At 44.5% G+C, this 15,246-nt stretch overlaps 1 protein-coding gene across 14 annotated transcripts in view; it reads right to left on the minus strand.

The window, feature by feature from the left end:
- The window catches only part of Ablim1 (actin binding LIM protein 1), a 285,103-nt gene that overhangs the window by 150,426 nt on the left and 119,431 nt on the right, over positions 1-15,246 (minus strand). Inside the window, exon 1 of one of the 14 annotated variants that reach the window (XM_069988074.1) lies at positions 5,242-5,406. The exons of the other annotated variants lie outside the window; for them this stretch is intronic. Within the exon in view, the coding sequence (XP_069844175.1) occupies positions 5,242-5,257 (16 nt within the window). The 5' untranslated portion in view covers positions 5,258-5,406. Of the gene's footprint in view, positions 1-5,241; positions 5,407-15,246 lie in introns of those variants that run through there. 14 annotated transcript variants of the gene reach the window in all.

Consider the following 15,246-nt stretch of genomic DNA (forward strand, 5'->3'; position numbering starts at 1 on the left):
TAAAACGTTAGAGACAGTGCAGACAGTGCCCACAGAGCCCTCAACACAAAGCCTGCCACTTGCTAGTGTTGATTCAACAACAATGCAACTTGAAATGAAGCAAGATGAACTTGGAAAGATATTTATTTTGGTGGAGGTAGGGAGGACTTGGGGCAAACCCCACAGGACCATCAGGAAGCCTTGAATTTAACCTTGTTGTCCACTAAGGTTTGGGGCCTGGGAATGGACAGGATGATTCAGTGTGCTAAGAGGATTACTTTGGTGCCAGCCTGGAGGTCACATTTGGGACACAGTACAGCACTGTTCAGGCTGCCAGGAACAAGATTGCAGTAGTGACTTTCACATGAGACAAGTAGGGGCACTTTCCAGCCTGAAACGGCTTGTGGGCAGCAGGGTGTGGGATCCCCTTCCTCACCGCTACCTAACATCTGAAGTAGCTCCCAGTACTGTGGAGAAAATCAAGGTTGGCTTGTAACAGTATCTTCTTTCAGGAGGAAGACAGCCAAGTTTATAAAAGTCACCTCCAAGACAATCTCAGCATCCTGCCTAAGAAGTACAATGGGACCACTCACTTCCAGTCTCTTCCTCGTCCCTTACTGGCTCAAAGTTTATGAAGTGGAATGACCTTCTTCGCTTCCTTTCTACCAATAGCAACTCTCTCCCATCCTCCTCCACTCCCTATTCTGCTCCTCCTCTGCCACCCCTCCAAAGCCTTCTAAGTATAACGGATTGAACTGCACCCATCAGATTCAGATGGGGAAGGCATAACCCCTAACCCTTGGCATGCAGCCTATTTAGAGACAAAGTCTTTATCATTAAAAATCAAGTTAAAATGAAGAGGGCACTCATCCATTGACTGATGCCCCTATACAAAGGGGAAATGTGGAAACATGAACACAGAATGACTGTCAGGTAGATTTGAGGGTAGAGATGAGATGATACTTCTATTAGCCAAGGAATGCCAAGGATGGCCAGTGAACCACTAAAAGCTATGGGGAGCACAGAGTCAGATTTTTCCTACTGAACTAACTGGGCCAAAACCTTGACCTTGGACTTGGAGTATCCAGAACTAGCACATTAAATTTCTGTTGTTTAAGCTGCTTTGTTTGTGGTACTTGGTTAGGCAGCCCAAAGCAAGATGACCTGACTTCTCAATTCCTGTTATCACATACACCAAACCTGCTGTTGAATTCCCTCAGCTCTACTGTCATAGCCTTGCTCAAATCTATCATTTTCTTTCAGTTCTGATTTATCTTAGATCCAAATATCCCATCTTTAAAGGCTCAGTTTAAGAGCCACCTGCCCCAGGAAGGCTTTTCTGATCTTTGGGAGCCAAATCTGCCACCTTTGACCTGTCAGACAGAATCAGATGTCAATGCCTCTTTCAATCATCTATTTCTCTTTAGCCATTGTGTGCCTATCGTACATCCTCAATGGGGGATAGTGACCCCAAGCTAGCATGTGTCTTTGAAATCCATGAGACCTTTCCAAGTACCCAACCCATGCAGAAATGGCAACATCATTTAGGAGTTTCCCTTCCCAAATGAGACTGTAGAATCTTAAGGGAAAGTACTTAAAGAAGCAGGTTAGACCATCTCTATAGTCATTTGGGGTTTATTGAACACAGTCATCCCATTGTCAGCAGCTGCAATGTGCTAAGAAATAAGGCGCATTGGTGCTCTGCGATTATCTGTAATGTTTACTTCTGTCGGAAGTTACCAGGAGTTATGGTGGTGCTGTTTTGACTGGCTTCCTGTAAGGACTTTTTTACATCACTCACTCTCTGTGCTGGAGAGGATTCATCTAAGGCAATGTGAAAAAGAATTGTGCTCAAGAAATCCAATCCCAAAGGAGCATTTGGTGTTTTCAATTGTCATGAAAATGGTTCCCTTGTTGTGTAGTAGGGTAGAGGCCAGGAGTGCTATGTCAGAAAGTACTATTAATTTCCATACAATATATAGGATATAGCTATAAAGAATAAGCTATCTGAGTGGTACAGAGGTTGAGAAAGCCAGCTCTGTAGAAATTATTTGTCCTGTATGTGTATCTGCATACATGTGTACACACACTTGAATGTTAAGTGGACATAGGTCATCCCTCTTCTTAAGAACTACCATCAATTTATTAGGTTCCACTCTGCCTAAAAGTGCCAATAGTTGCAGAAAGCTCACAGGAAACTATCAAAAAAATATGGTGCCCAAATGTAAATCTCTATTTGCCCCGATATAAAATTCTGTTTACCCAGATGTGTCTCTCTTGCTTCTACATTCTTACTCTTTCATATAGTTCCTAAACCAGAAGCATCTTTGGTGACTGAAATTAGAATGTTTATATAAGTGAATCTCTAGCATTTGCTTATTCTTGTTTTCTCTAACAAGAAGCAAATTCCTTTGTATTTTTGAAACAGTATTAGAACACATCTGATTAGATAAGCACAGCTTTTAACTGGGTACGGTGGTCCTTTGGGGTGTAGAGTGATGAGCATGTCTCCAGGAAGACAGATATTGACTGATAATCCCACAAACGCCTCTCAAGCTTCTTTGTTACAGGATACAGCAAGGGTAAGGCACCCTTGAACACATCAAGGAAATAAGTATTGCATCAAAACTCTGGGATCAATAAGTGTCTGCCACTGGAAGTCAATGGGTGCCTGGTTAGGAGAAGATACAATGTAGGTCAAAAGATGTCAGCTAATGGATTCCATATCACCTAAGCTGGGATAGATCCATATGCTTTTTCCAATTCATGTGAACCCCAAACAGAGATGTTACAGAGAGATGCATGATGGCACAAAGCAATGGGAGCACTAGGCAGTGTCCCAAGGCCTCCCGTCCTCCTTGGTGTGGATGCCACCGCCATGTTCTGAGCTTGTTCAAGGACAACTGATATCGGCTGCAGGAGGAAGGAGGGGCTTTCTCAGAGCAACTGGAAATGTTTCTGAATGAGAAGACACGGTTTCTACTCCAGCTGTAACAAGAGACTCATGTGTTTCCATGGTTAGAAAATCTGTAAGGGGCAGACATGAAAACTTTCCATGTGCTGGAAAGTTAAAAATGGAGCAGTATAGCTCCTGAAGAGTTCACTATCTAGTAAGAAGAAACAGTAGGTGTCCATATTATGTGATGGGATACAGAGAACAGATGAATGAATGAATGAATGTGTGTGTGTGTGTGTGTGTGTGTGTGTGTGTGTGTGTCCAAGTATCTGCTGTGTGACCTTGAGCAATCTACCTACCCTTTCTTATCTCCAGCTTTCTCAGCTCTAGGATGAATGTCTGGACAGCACCCCTTTCTCTGCCCCATGCCCTTCTTCATCTACAGGCAACAGTTCCTTCCACCTATGGAAACACATGCGCATCTTCCAAATCCTCTGCCTTCCTCTGTTGTTGGCTAGGACTGGTATAGCCAGAATCTGGAAGGCATCAGTGTGGACTGACACAGACCTCAAAATAAAAAGGGAACAGCCTCTAATCAGTGGACAAGGGTAAAGATAATTCTGGTATGTGACCTGGGGAGGCCGGGCCACAGCATTCTAGTGCTAGTGCGGCCACATGTAAACCCAGGGCACAGCCTTGGGACATCTGCAAGAAGAAGCATGGCTGTTTGGAGGCTCCTGATCCATAATATATGCCATGTGTAGAAAGTCTGAGCCCCACAGGAATGCGGCCCAGAAGCTTTTGTAATCCCCTTCCCCATCAATCATCGATTACTCACTCATATAGGAAAGCAAATGCAAATCCATTAACCAAAGAGATCAGGGCCAGTGGGAGAGAGGTACAAATAAAGGCCCCCCAACTGCCAATAATCATGTCAACATCTGTATTTGGCACTGAGAATTCCTAGGAGCATCTCTCCCCCCCTCCCCCATACACACATACAATAGAGGAAACATTACTGAAGTATCTGTATTCACTTCACTCAGTCACTGCTCACTCGCTGAAAGATCACAGCAAAAGCATGTTCCTGTGGAAGGTCCCTAGGTGTGGACTGAAAGGAGCAGAATCACATTTCTTTGTCCTGAGGTGCTGCCTCAATACTCCTAAGCTGCCATGGTGCTATTTCTCCATCCATCCAATAATATAATAAAAGCGAATAGCATCCCCAGCAATAAGGATCAACTTGAGTTCAACATTTTCATCTTAAATGTATTATTCCCCACAGCTGCAGAAAGTAGGTGAGTCCTTGACATGGTCTGACATTTCCTCAAAGAACAGATGTCTAGGTTAGTGGAGAAGATATAGTCACAAATCTAAGCTTATCCAAGAGTAAATTAAAAGGTGGTCATTTACACCATATAATCATTTGGTGAAGCTTTCTAAAATAGGAGTAAAAGTCAAGTCACAGAAAATGGTCACAGAATGACCCCACGTTTATATTCCCCAAGTGCCTGTAATTCCAGTCTGGAAGAGTCTAGAAAGATACACGCTAACCATTAACAATTGAAGTGGACAGAGCTTTTATTTTGTCTATTGTTACATTTCACTTTTTAAAAAATATATGCAATTCCTTAAATAACTAAAGCCAGGCTCTTGTCATGTTCTTTTACACTTCTCAAACAAATGACTTAAGCTACAGTCCAATTCGGAAAGGTTTGTTTGCTTTTACTTGATTTCAGGGCCACGCCCAGTGCATGAATAATGCACACCTGTGCAGGGCTCGCCCGCCTTCCCTCTTCCTTCTCCTGACGTGACTCGGCTAAACTTTGTCACAAAGCAGCATCCTTTAAGCAGGTGTCTGGAGGAGTGACTGGTGATACTGCTGAAATGACAGGTTGTCCAGGCAGCTTACCTGGAGTCTGCTCAACGCCCCTGGGCAGGCCCCAGCACGGCCCCGCCCTGGCAGGAGGCCCTTTTCGTGGCGTAGATGAAACCTCTCATTGATGGGTGATTAAAGGAGGGACAGAATGGAGGCAAGTCTCAGACACAACCAAATATCTGAAAGGCAGTAGCAATCAGAAGAAACGCAGACGACTCCACAGCTCCGTGGTGCAAACACGGCAGGCACAGCCCCGGGCGGGGTGGGTGTGTGTGGGGAACTGAGACACGAACTAAATGTACAGGTTCTTCACCAAGTGAGAGTTCCTCGAGACCAGACTTGACAATACAGTCATCCACCCCCACCCCCCGCCCCGCTGCCCGGCTTTCCACTGACCATCGCCCCGCAGGTGGCCCAACCACAGCCCTGCAGCGCTATTCCAACTTCTGCAAGCACCAACCGTGGTGATCGATATATTTATAATTACCTTTCTCCTTCACCATGGCAACCGGATCCTGGGCGTGGGGGACGTGCAGGCAACCGGACTGGACTCCAGGCGTTGCAAGCGCGCCTGGACAGACCGATTCGTGGCTGCGGACGCCGGGAGGAGACGCACCCCCCCACCGCCCGAGCACCGGCTCCACCGCTCCGCCGAGTCCCCGGGCCGCCGCCTCCGGAAGCCCCGCCCCCTGCGCGGGCTCGGCGGCTCCCACGCCACCCGGCTCCCCGCCGCCCGCCCGGTGCGCCCCGCGCTCCCCGCGTGCCCGCTGCCTGCGGCGGTGCGGTGACCGCGCCCTGCTCCCCCCGATCCTGCTGCTGCGCTCCCGCTCCCGCTGGCTACTGCTGCGTGCTAACAAATGCAAAATGCCACTGTCCTCCCCGGTGGCCACTGACACCACCTCGCATTCCCCACGCCCAGGCTCAGGAAAAAACAACAACCCAAACGGGGGCCACCACGAAATGGTCCCGGAGTCCTGGCCCGTCTCCCAGGGTCTGATTAATCATTGCCAGAGGAGAGAGAGGCCCGGCCACCCAGCCAGGCCCCGGTCTCCCTAAGTGAAACCCGTCAATTGCTAGCGTGTTCGTTTTTCTAGGATAGCTGCTTTCCAGCCGTGTTACTGCCTCTTCAGTAAAATTGGCCCTAATGGTAAAAATAAAAAAGAAGCATGCCAGTGGCAGCCTCAAGTCCGTTCCTCTGAACAATGGATAACGACATTCGGTTTGCCTTCTTGTTGCTCCCTAGAGTTTACCTCGATGGAGAGAGGAGAGTGGAGGGGGCTGAGGCAGGGAATGAGAACCTACTAAGAGTCTTTCTCCAGGATCAAATTCAAGATCCAAGTGGGGGGAAAAAATCTGACTCATCCAGTTAGGTAGGATTCTGATGTCCCTTGTGCTTTCTCCCAGTTTCTTTGGAGTTTATTCTAGACAAGCTCCCTTGAGTGTATATAGATGGATGAGGGAGGAGTCCTAGTCATAAACCCACAGTCAAGGGACAAATAGTCTGGGCTAGCACTGTCCTCAGCTAGAGAGGGTCTAAGTGTCACTAGTTCCTGGCTTTTGATTTCTGATGGTCTAGGTCACAGGCAGGTCTCCTGTGAGCCCAGGACTTCCTGGTTCACAGAGCCAACGCCCACCCCTTCTCCAGCACCTGTCTTCCAAACACAGATACTTGGGTCCCCGCTGCAAGTCACAGACATCCTGCACGTGGGAGAAATGCAAGAGACAAAAAGACAGACGTCTCTGCACTCCGGGAGAACAGCAGATGGCCAACACATCTTTCAGAACCAGAAAGCACAGCCAGTATTAGACTGTATTTACTGCAAATATTGTAACGTGTTGAGTCTAAGAGAGCCAGGGGAACAGAAAAGAATGGAGTCGACCAACCTGCCTCAGCGTTGACTCACAGGGTGCTCACCGTGGGTGAAGTTAAACCACATTTGGTTGGGGGGAAGGGGGTTGGCTGGGGAGAGGAGAGCAGAACGCCCATTTCTTCATATTCATCTTGGGCATGTCTTTGCTTTGCTTTCTGATGTGTGACAGTAGCAGAGCTCAAGCAGCTGTGACATTCCTACATCTGTGACTCAGGGCTTTACTATTAATAGCTTGGGTGTCTCAGTCTGTCAGTAAGAGCTAAGTCCCCCCCAGCCCCTGAGCTGTCTCTTCTATAACATGCTTCGCCCATACTGATCTCTGTCCCCCTGCCGCCCTGCGGGGTCATGGTGTTCCTGTGTCAGCTGCCAGCTGGAATATAAGCATGGAAGAGCTTTTAAGCAGCTTCTCTAACCTCCATTCATAAATATGAGCCCAGCATGAGAGGGACAGGACACAAAGTACAAGAGGGATGATAGAGTTCAAGAGCATCAGAGGGAAACAAGCCCTTTGCATTCCCCAATTTTCATGGCTCATTCTTCACTGTCTATTTTCCCTGCCCCTAATCACCCTCAGAGCCTTGAAGGAGATGTTGACAAGTAAAATCAACCCCACAGAGAGCTGAGATTAATTGGCGCTATGAGCCTAGCAGGTGAGTTTGTCATCTTTTTACTGAATAAATAACCTCAGCCCTTCACTTGGGGCACTTCTCTCCAAGGGACTCATGTTTCTCAGCTTAAAGCTAAGGAGGTCAGCAGAGGTCAGAAGGGGTATCTTTCTGATAGAGCACTTGACTGCCATGCATAAGCATCTGGGTTCAATTCCCAGCACCTCAAAAAAACAAAAACAAAAACAACCCACAGCTTTCTTCTCTCCTCCCTGGTGCAAGATGACAGAGAGCATCAAACCCAGTCATATAAGTACTTGAGATGTTATCATTAGGTCAATTTCTCTTTCACTCAGCATGACAGTGTGTGTGTGTGTGTGTGTGTATTTCTCTTTCACTCAGCATGACAGTGTGTGTGTGTGTGTGTGTGTGTGTGTGTGTGTGTGTGTGTGTGTGTGTGTGTGTCTTAGGACCTGAATTCAGGGCTTGGGCATTCTGAGCTTTTGTGCTCAAGGCTAGCACTCTACTATTGAGCCATAGCTACACTTTTGGCCTTTGGGTGGTTAGCTGGTGATAGAGTCTCATGCACTTTTCTGACTGGGCTGGCTTTGAATTACAGTTATGAGCCACCAGTAGTCAGCTAGGATGACAGTTTTTAATTGTGAGATGTCAACTTCTAACCAAGCTGGTTCCTTAGGGTAATTCCAAACCTACCTGTCCACCTCTGGGGACAAATGGCACAGTTGAGAAAGGCTCTCTGGCAGCTTGGGAGGCTGAGTGAGCAGAGTAACAGCTGGTGTCTATTCATTTTCAGAGCTCTTTTTCTAAAGGAAAATACTACACAGTAGTTCAGGGAAAGCTCCTGCTCTCCCCTTCCCCCCCTCTAGTGTTTTCCATGGAAAGAATTTTCTCTTCGTTCCACAGTCAGTGTGAATGAGTCACAGAAGTTAGCTGCTAAATAGCAGTCAGATGGTAAAGTCCTCACAAACCCCCAACAATCAGATACTGTTACTTTAGGATAAAAGCTACCACTCTGCACTTTCAAGATAACCAGAGGGTATGGCTAAAGTTATTTTTGGAATGGGAGACAGTAAAACCAAATTGGTTTTGTCTCTTCCCCTCAGGACAGAATTGTTCAGAGCATCAAGAAAAGAAGTAGAGAGCATTCCTACTTACAGTTTAAGCTGGGGAGGGGCAGGGAGGGGAAAAAAAAGCAGTAAAAATAAAGAAAATAAAAAATGTGTAGTTCATAAGCAAGAAGAGTTTTTTTAATTCTTCTTTCTAGAGATCATTTCCAAAGAAATTGTCTCAGTGTCATTCCACTCAGATGAGACAAGTCTTCATAGTACGGACACTGACCTGGGGTTTTATTTGTTGTTTTATCTCCCTCTCTCCCCCTAACTGACTCACTACTGCCTTTTTCATTCACTCACAAAATGAAGCAACGATTGTCCACCAAAAAGGACAGAGACCATTTTGTAAAAGAGGAAAGCTTGTGCGCATATGGCCACTCTTGGCAACAATTCAAGCACACATCATTTCAACAGAAATGCCAATTAAGAGGGAAATGTTACCGCTGGAAAACAATCAACCTGGGAAAGTCCACTTCCTCATGACCTAACCTCCTGCAGGGGATCCTGTCCTGAAGGAATTCTAGGATCCCTGTAGGGCCCAAGGCCTCCAGGTGTTCAGGGACCCTCCTTCAACGCTTCCAGTCCTTGGGCAAGAGAACACTTAAAATCTTTGAGAGTAGAATCCAGCAGAAAGAAACCTCAAGAATGAGTTCCTTACTTTCCTCTACTTTACGTTTATACCTATGAAGCTCAGTTCAGATCTGGATGCACAGAAAGAAGAAGATGCACACCCATAAATATTCCCAGTAAGATGGGAAAGTGCCAAGACACAAAGAGACCCAGGGTGCCAGGCAGTGCTGAGCCCCACCTGGGGAGTAAGGAGAGAGGGTAGACTCCCGATGGCAAAGTGAAGAATGAGGGAAAGACCGTTCTATGATGGATTGGGGTGTAGGAGGAGAGTCCTGGGCAAGAAGGTGGCAGCTAACCTACTGCTCATAAGTAGCAGGGAAGTGTAAGAATAGGCAGATGCAAGGCCACAGAGGACTTGGAGTGACCCGCTGAAAAGGCTAGACCTTAGAAATGACGTGTCTAGAATCTCAACCTGAGATACCTCTTTCTTTCCAAGATCTAAAGACTCCAGCTGCATTTCAAAGGCTCCCATGAACTGTTTCCAGCCCTGTTGCCTCTTCTTCCCCCACTGGGTTGTGTCAACATGTGCATTTCCAGCATTTAGCACACTGTCTAACATGGAATGCTCAGTAGTCTATTTAAATACTTTTCTGATTTAAAAAAAAGGACCACCACATTCATTGCAACACAGCATTTCAAGAATCACAACCATTGAGAGTGGCTTTGTGTGAAGTTGAAGGCAAGATATGTTTCTTCTGCAGAGTGTGCTTTGCAGAATTCCAAGGACAGAAATGCTCAGGTATCTTACACGCACACACTGGACCCTCACTCCAGGGCTGATGGTTCAGACCCTGGGACGTTGAGGTCTGAGCTATATCCAGCTTCCTCCGTCGCAGAGGACCTCAGAGCCCAGTAGACTGGCTTGCAGCACAGGAAGACAGGCTGTGGGATTTACAAATAGCTGTATGTACACCATCACAGCTAGAAAACAATCCTTACAGCCTGTTGGCCAAAATAATGATCTGTGCCGTACTCACTGCAATCTTCATGAAAATTTATTCAAGTAGTGAGTCCAAATTTTCCTACAGTCTGGGACAAATGCCTATGTGTCTGTGTCCTCTTGATCCTCAACTGACAAGTCTTGGGATTTTTTTTTTTCATTCAAATGTCACTGAATCCATGCCCAGTAAAGTTCTTGTCCTTGAGTTCTCAAAGCAGAATGATTTCATATTTGGATCCAAAATTTCTCTGCAGTCTATTTCAGAAGCCAATTCTGAGTTTAGTTTAGACCTAAGCAATAGATTGCAGCTCAAAAATATGACAAAACTTACTACAGTTTATCTAAAGGTCACTATAAACAATCCAGTAAGACTACAGATGACAGAGTAAATATAAAATCTGTTATTTTTGCACAAAGGTAACAGAAACTATTACTGGAATTTTATGGCTCTTGATAGAATTTCACAAATTTTAGCCTATTTCCAGGAATATAAGAAGTTCACAAGTACAGAAATAGCTCTAACTTACTTGTAAAAAGGACATTTTAATAAAGTTTACTAGTAGCTTTCTCTCTTTGCACAGATTCAATTAGGCTATAAAAAAAGAGTTCCTTTCTATCAGGACAGATTGAGAGACATTTCTTAGCAACCCTTCTTTCTCTCTGGCATTCAATAGTGTCGGTGTAAGAACTAGACTATAGTTCAATAAAGGATTTCATGTGTAGTTTTGTAAAAGATTGTGGATTCTGGAAGAGGCCACATGGTATGTGGTATCTGCATTCACATGGTGCTAGACACAAAGTAGGAGTGCATTAGTCAGCACTCCTTGACTGTAACAAATGCATGAGATAATCTACTTACAAGGTGTAAAGGTTTTGGCTCACACTTTGAATGATTTCAGTCCATGGTTGGTTGGCACCATTGCTTTTCTGGGTTTATGGTGTGGAACACGTGGCAGAGAAAAAAGTCACTCAACTCTATGCCTCAATAGAAGAGGATGTTGGGGCCTATTTCCCTTCAAAGGTATGCCCCCAATCATCTGAGGACTTTCCACTTCCTCTTAGAAGTTTCCACCACATCCCTATAGTGCTGTAACACTGAGGAATAAATGTTGACAACCTACCAGGTAGCCAGTCAAAACGTTTTTATACTTCAATAGGCCAATGTAAGAATTCAACTCAATGAAAAGGAAATTTAGCCTCTTAGATAAAAGTCAACTTAGCCATTGCTTGAAAGTATTTGCCAAGATGCAATGCCATAATTACCTTGGCATGAAAGCAAGCTGAAAAGTAGTGATTAGTCAGGTAGTGATTTTTTTTTATTTACAAAGTCTCCTTGTAGTCTATGTTCACTACCACTTTTGTCTCTGTTAATAGAGTACTCATTGTGTGCCAGCCACCATTCTAGTCTCCAGGATCATAATAACTCGAAAACACACATGTGTTTACATTTCACAAGTGAGGTAAGAGCCTATGATGTCAGAGGTCAAAGTCATGGGCTCTGCCTTTTGGGTAGCTGAGTCTTCCTTTCTATACATGTACACATACTCACATACACACACACACACACACACACACACACACACACACACACACATATTTAATAGACACCACCTTCCAAAAACCCTGGCACAATGGAAATGGCATTGCATTTTTGCCTCATGTATAAAACAACCTTCTTCCTGATACATGGTTTCTAGCATCTTACTCATGTCCTGCCAGGCTCATCTGTGGCTGGACAGAGAATTGGTACCCAGTTCCATAAATGGAGTCAAGTTAAAGCAGACAGGGCCCAGGTTCTGAGTTCAAGCACCATTACTGACAACAAATAAATAAATAAATAAATGCCATCTACCCTATCGAAGCAGTCGTAAGGAGCAGCATTTCCTTGAGATGGTCAAAAATAAGTTTCTCAGTTTACAGAATATTTGCAAAATTAACAAAATCCACATTCGCCCTTTGCCCCCATCTCTTATTTGGCCTTACAGCACTCCTCATTCTGCTCTGGCACACACCCAGAAAATAAGCCTTTCTCTTATTCTCCTGGGATATTTCAGTCATCACCCAAGGGACAAGCCAAATCAAACATTCAACATGGACAACAATTACAGCGGTCACTAACACAGGAAGGATGGTGTTGCGTCCAGTTTTTAGGATCCAGAGAAAAGGGACCTTGCAAGCCGTACTCAGGTTTGTGAACATCTAAAACATGTATGAATAAGCTTTAATGAAAACAAAACCTGAAAATCCTAGAGCAAACGTGTCCAGAGTTACATAATCGCATAGAAAGAGTCAAATGACCTACCACCCCCACCCTGCTCTCCTTGGAGTCTGGCCTTCTAACCAGTGGTTACTCTGGTATGTCACAGTGACTACACAGGCAGCCTGGCTACACACAGGTTGGGTTGACTTCCAGCTCCACTGCATGCTGAGCGACCTGGGGGACTTTATTTTCTCTCTGTGGGAGTTAGAAATCTCCTCTGTGATTGGTAAGAGCATACTGTGCTGGTGAGGACAGGCCTAGCTTCCCAGGCCAGCTACCTATGCAGTTCAATAGGACCCTGAGCTCAGAAGAGCCCTCTATTTGGTGCAGTGCTTTGCTGGGGATAATAGTGGAATCTGTAATAATGTAGTCTTTGAACTTGTATTCTGTAAGTGTCATCAGGAGGGATGATGGGACACATGTGTATCTAGGTGAGATGCATATGTAATGTGTGTCTTCCACTCCTGATTACCCACCATGGGATGTTTGGAATGTCCTAACAGTGCACAATGCCCGTGGACCCATGATGCATGGGAATTCAGGAACACTCGAAAGTTCCAACAAGAAAACCATGCTGCAACTAGGACTGGATAAACAAGGGTACTGAAATTCACTTTCCATCCAGACCAGTTTCTTTGAATACAGAAAGAAGATGAGGGAACTTATCATTTCCTTTCCTAACTAGACTCCTTCCCTGGATTACAGAAAATGAAGGAAAGGGAACGATGGGACTGCCCAATAGCCCCTTCCCTTTCCATTAATAAGCCCCAGGTATAGTGTTGGTAGAATGCACAGATATTAAGAAATGAGTCAAAACCATTGAGTTAGTTGGTGCTGTATTTCTGCTGTTCTGAAAAGAATTATATATATATATATATATATATATATATATATATATATATGCATCTACAATCTATACACTACAAATTTTGTAATTTCAATTATTCCACATATGAGCTCAATGCTTTTATATTTGCATTTCAAATTGGCATTTCATAGAATAAAGATGAATAAAATTCATGATACTAATTTAAAATTGGAGTGTTACTTTAAGACAACATTGAATAGCAATCAGAAGACTGAGATCCCACAAAAAATCACTGAAGAGCGCTATATTTTAAGTACCTTAGGGCAGATTTTCCTGCATTTTGAGTAAGTAGCTCCCTCCCCCTCCATTTTCCTTTTGGACTGGATCTGACATATTCTATCCTCAGCACTGGGTGAGAATAAGAAACGTTCTTTATGAAGGCACCAGGCTCAGAGAAAGAGGGCAATGAAAGATAGTTATAATTACTGTTCCATTTCTCATGGCTTCATCAGCTTACAAGGAATAAACCTGAAAACTATTCAACTCAAGCCTCCAAAACCATTTTCAGCTAGAGACCTTGATAGTACAGAAGCCTGGAATTCAATCTGTGATGCATGAAAGAATTTAGCCTCTTCTTGACACCTCGTTATGTGGCTTGAGCTGCTAAATAAGTAAAAACAATGCCAACCACAAAGAGTATCTTTGATGTTAAGAAAAAAAAATCTTCCTGGGAAGAGAAAGTTACATTCTTAGCTCATGTATTCATTCAGCAAGTGTTTACTAGGATCTAAGTACTGGGATATCACAATGAGAAAAACAAAGACCAGAGTCCTCACTCTGAAGTTTACATATTAGTTGGAACAGGATTGCCATAATAAAATAAGTGTTTATTTTATATATGTATAAGCTAGGGAATATTAAGTACTATGGAGAAAAAGCAAGGTTGAAGGATAATGTTGGGAAAGGAGCTAGGATTTTTGGTGGAGTGGTGGAAGAAGGCTTCTTGAGAAAACACCTGAGGAAGGAGAGGATAAGCCATGTGGACATCTGCAGAGAGGGCACCCCCGACAGAGTGGACAGTAAGAACTGGAACTGGTGTCTAGAGGCATACGCTTACCTAGTGCAGTGGGGCCTCCCTTGGGCCTAGTGAAATGGAAGTGAAAAGATAGGGGGAAGGAGGCATTGCAATGACAGTGGGTTTTCCCATGAGTGAGAGTGGGGAAAGCCACTGGAGGTTCTAAGCAGACAGTTGCACAATCTGATTGTACCTGCACGGGATGCCTGGCACAGATGTGGGAAAGGGGAGGGTTAATACATGAAGTTAAAAAAAAAAAGACCTGAGGGGCTGGGAAGGTGGCTCAGTGGTAGAGTGCTTGCCTTGCATGCATGAGGCCCTCGGTTCGATTCCTCAGCACCACATACGCAGAAAAAGCCAGAAGTGGGGCTGAGGCTCAAGTGGTAGAGCGCTAGTCTACAGCTGAAGAGCTGAGGGCCAGCACCCAGACCCAGAGTTTAGGCCCCACGACCAAAAAAAAAAAAGACCTGATAGGACTAATGATCAAAACAAAAATAATACATTGGTTCTCTGGATAGGGCTTTAATTTATCTTTCATTCATGCAAATAGCATAGAAATTCTCATGACAAGACTTGCACTTATCAACAAGCCGTTCTCTTGCTGTCCTCACTTTGCCCTCTTCTGAGAAGGCATGGAGTCAAGATTCTCCCTCTTGGCTGTGGACACTGGAGTGTTAGCAGAAAATAGATCAAATAAAGACCCACTATCAGTTGGCCAAAGCCTTTCTGTCTTGAAAAGGGTGAATCTGGTTAATTAGGTTTGCATTCCTAACAATCACAAGTAAGAGATGTGTATGAAGTCCTAAACAATGGTGGAAATGTACATTAAAAGCAAGGCCAAACTCAGTGCCATTCTCACAGAGACGATGAGTGCCGAGGTCCAAGAGACAGAGTGCCAGAGGAAGCCTGATGGAGGAAGAAAGATGAGACACTCCCTTAAATTAGAGTTCTGATCCTGGAGTAGCCTGGGGAAAAAAGACCCTAAATTATCTAGGTTTTTTACCTCAAAGAAAAGGGGGAAATATCTTCCTTCACTGATTACTTTCAACTATTCTTCCACTTTAGATTACAGAGAACAATAGGACAATACTCTAGAGAGATGGAACGTGACCATCACATTGAATATATTTTTTCCTCAAGAGAATCAATCAATAATTAATTACATCATTT

The sequence above is a fragment of the Dipodomys merriami genome, unplaced genomic scaffold (assembly GCF_024711535.1).
Source record: "Dipodomys merriami isolate MVZ:Mamm:240054 unplaced genomic scaffold, mDipMer1.0.p SCAF_35, whole genome shotgun sequence".
NCBI lineage: Eukaryota > Metazoa > Chordata > Mammalia > Rodentia > Heteromyidae > Dipodomys > Dipodomys merriami.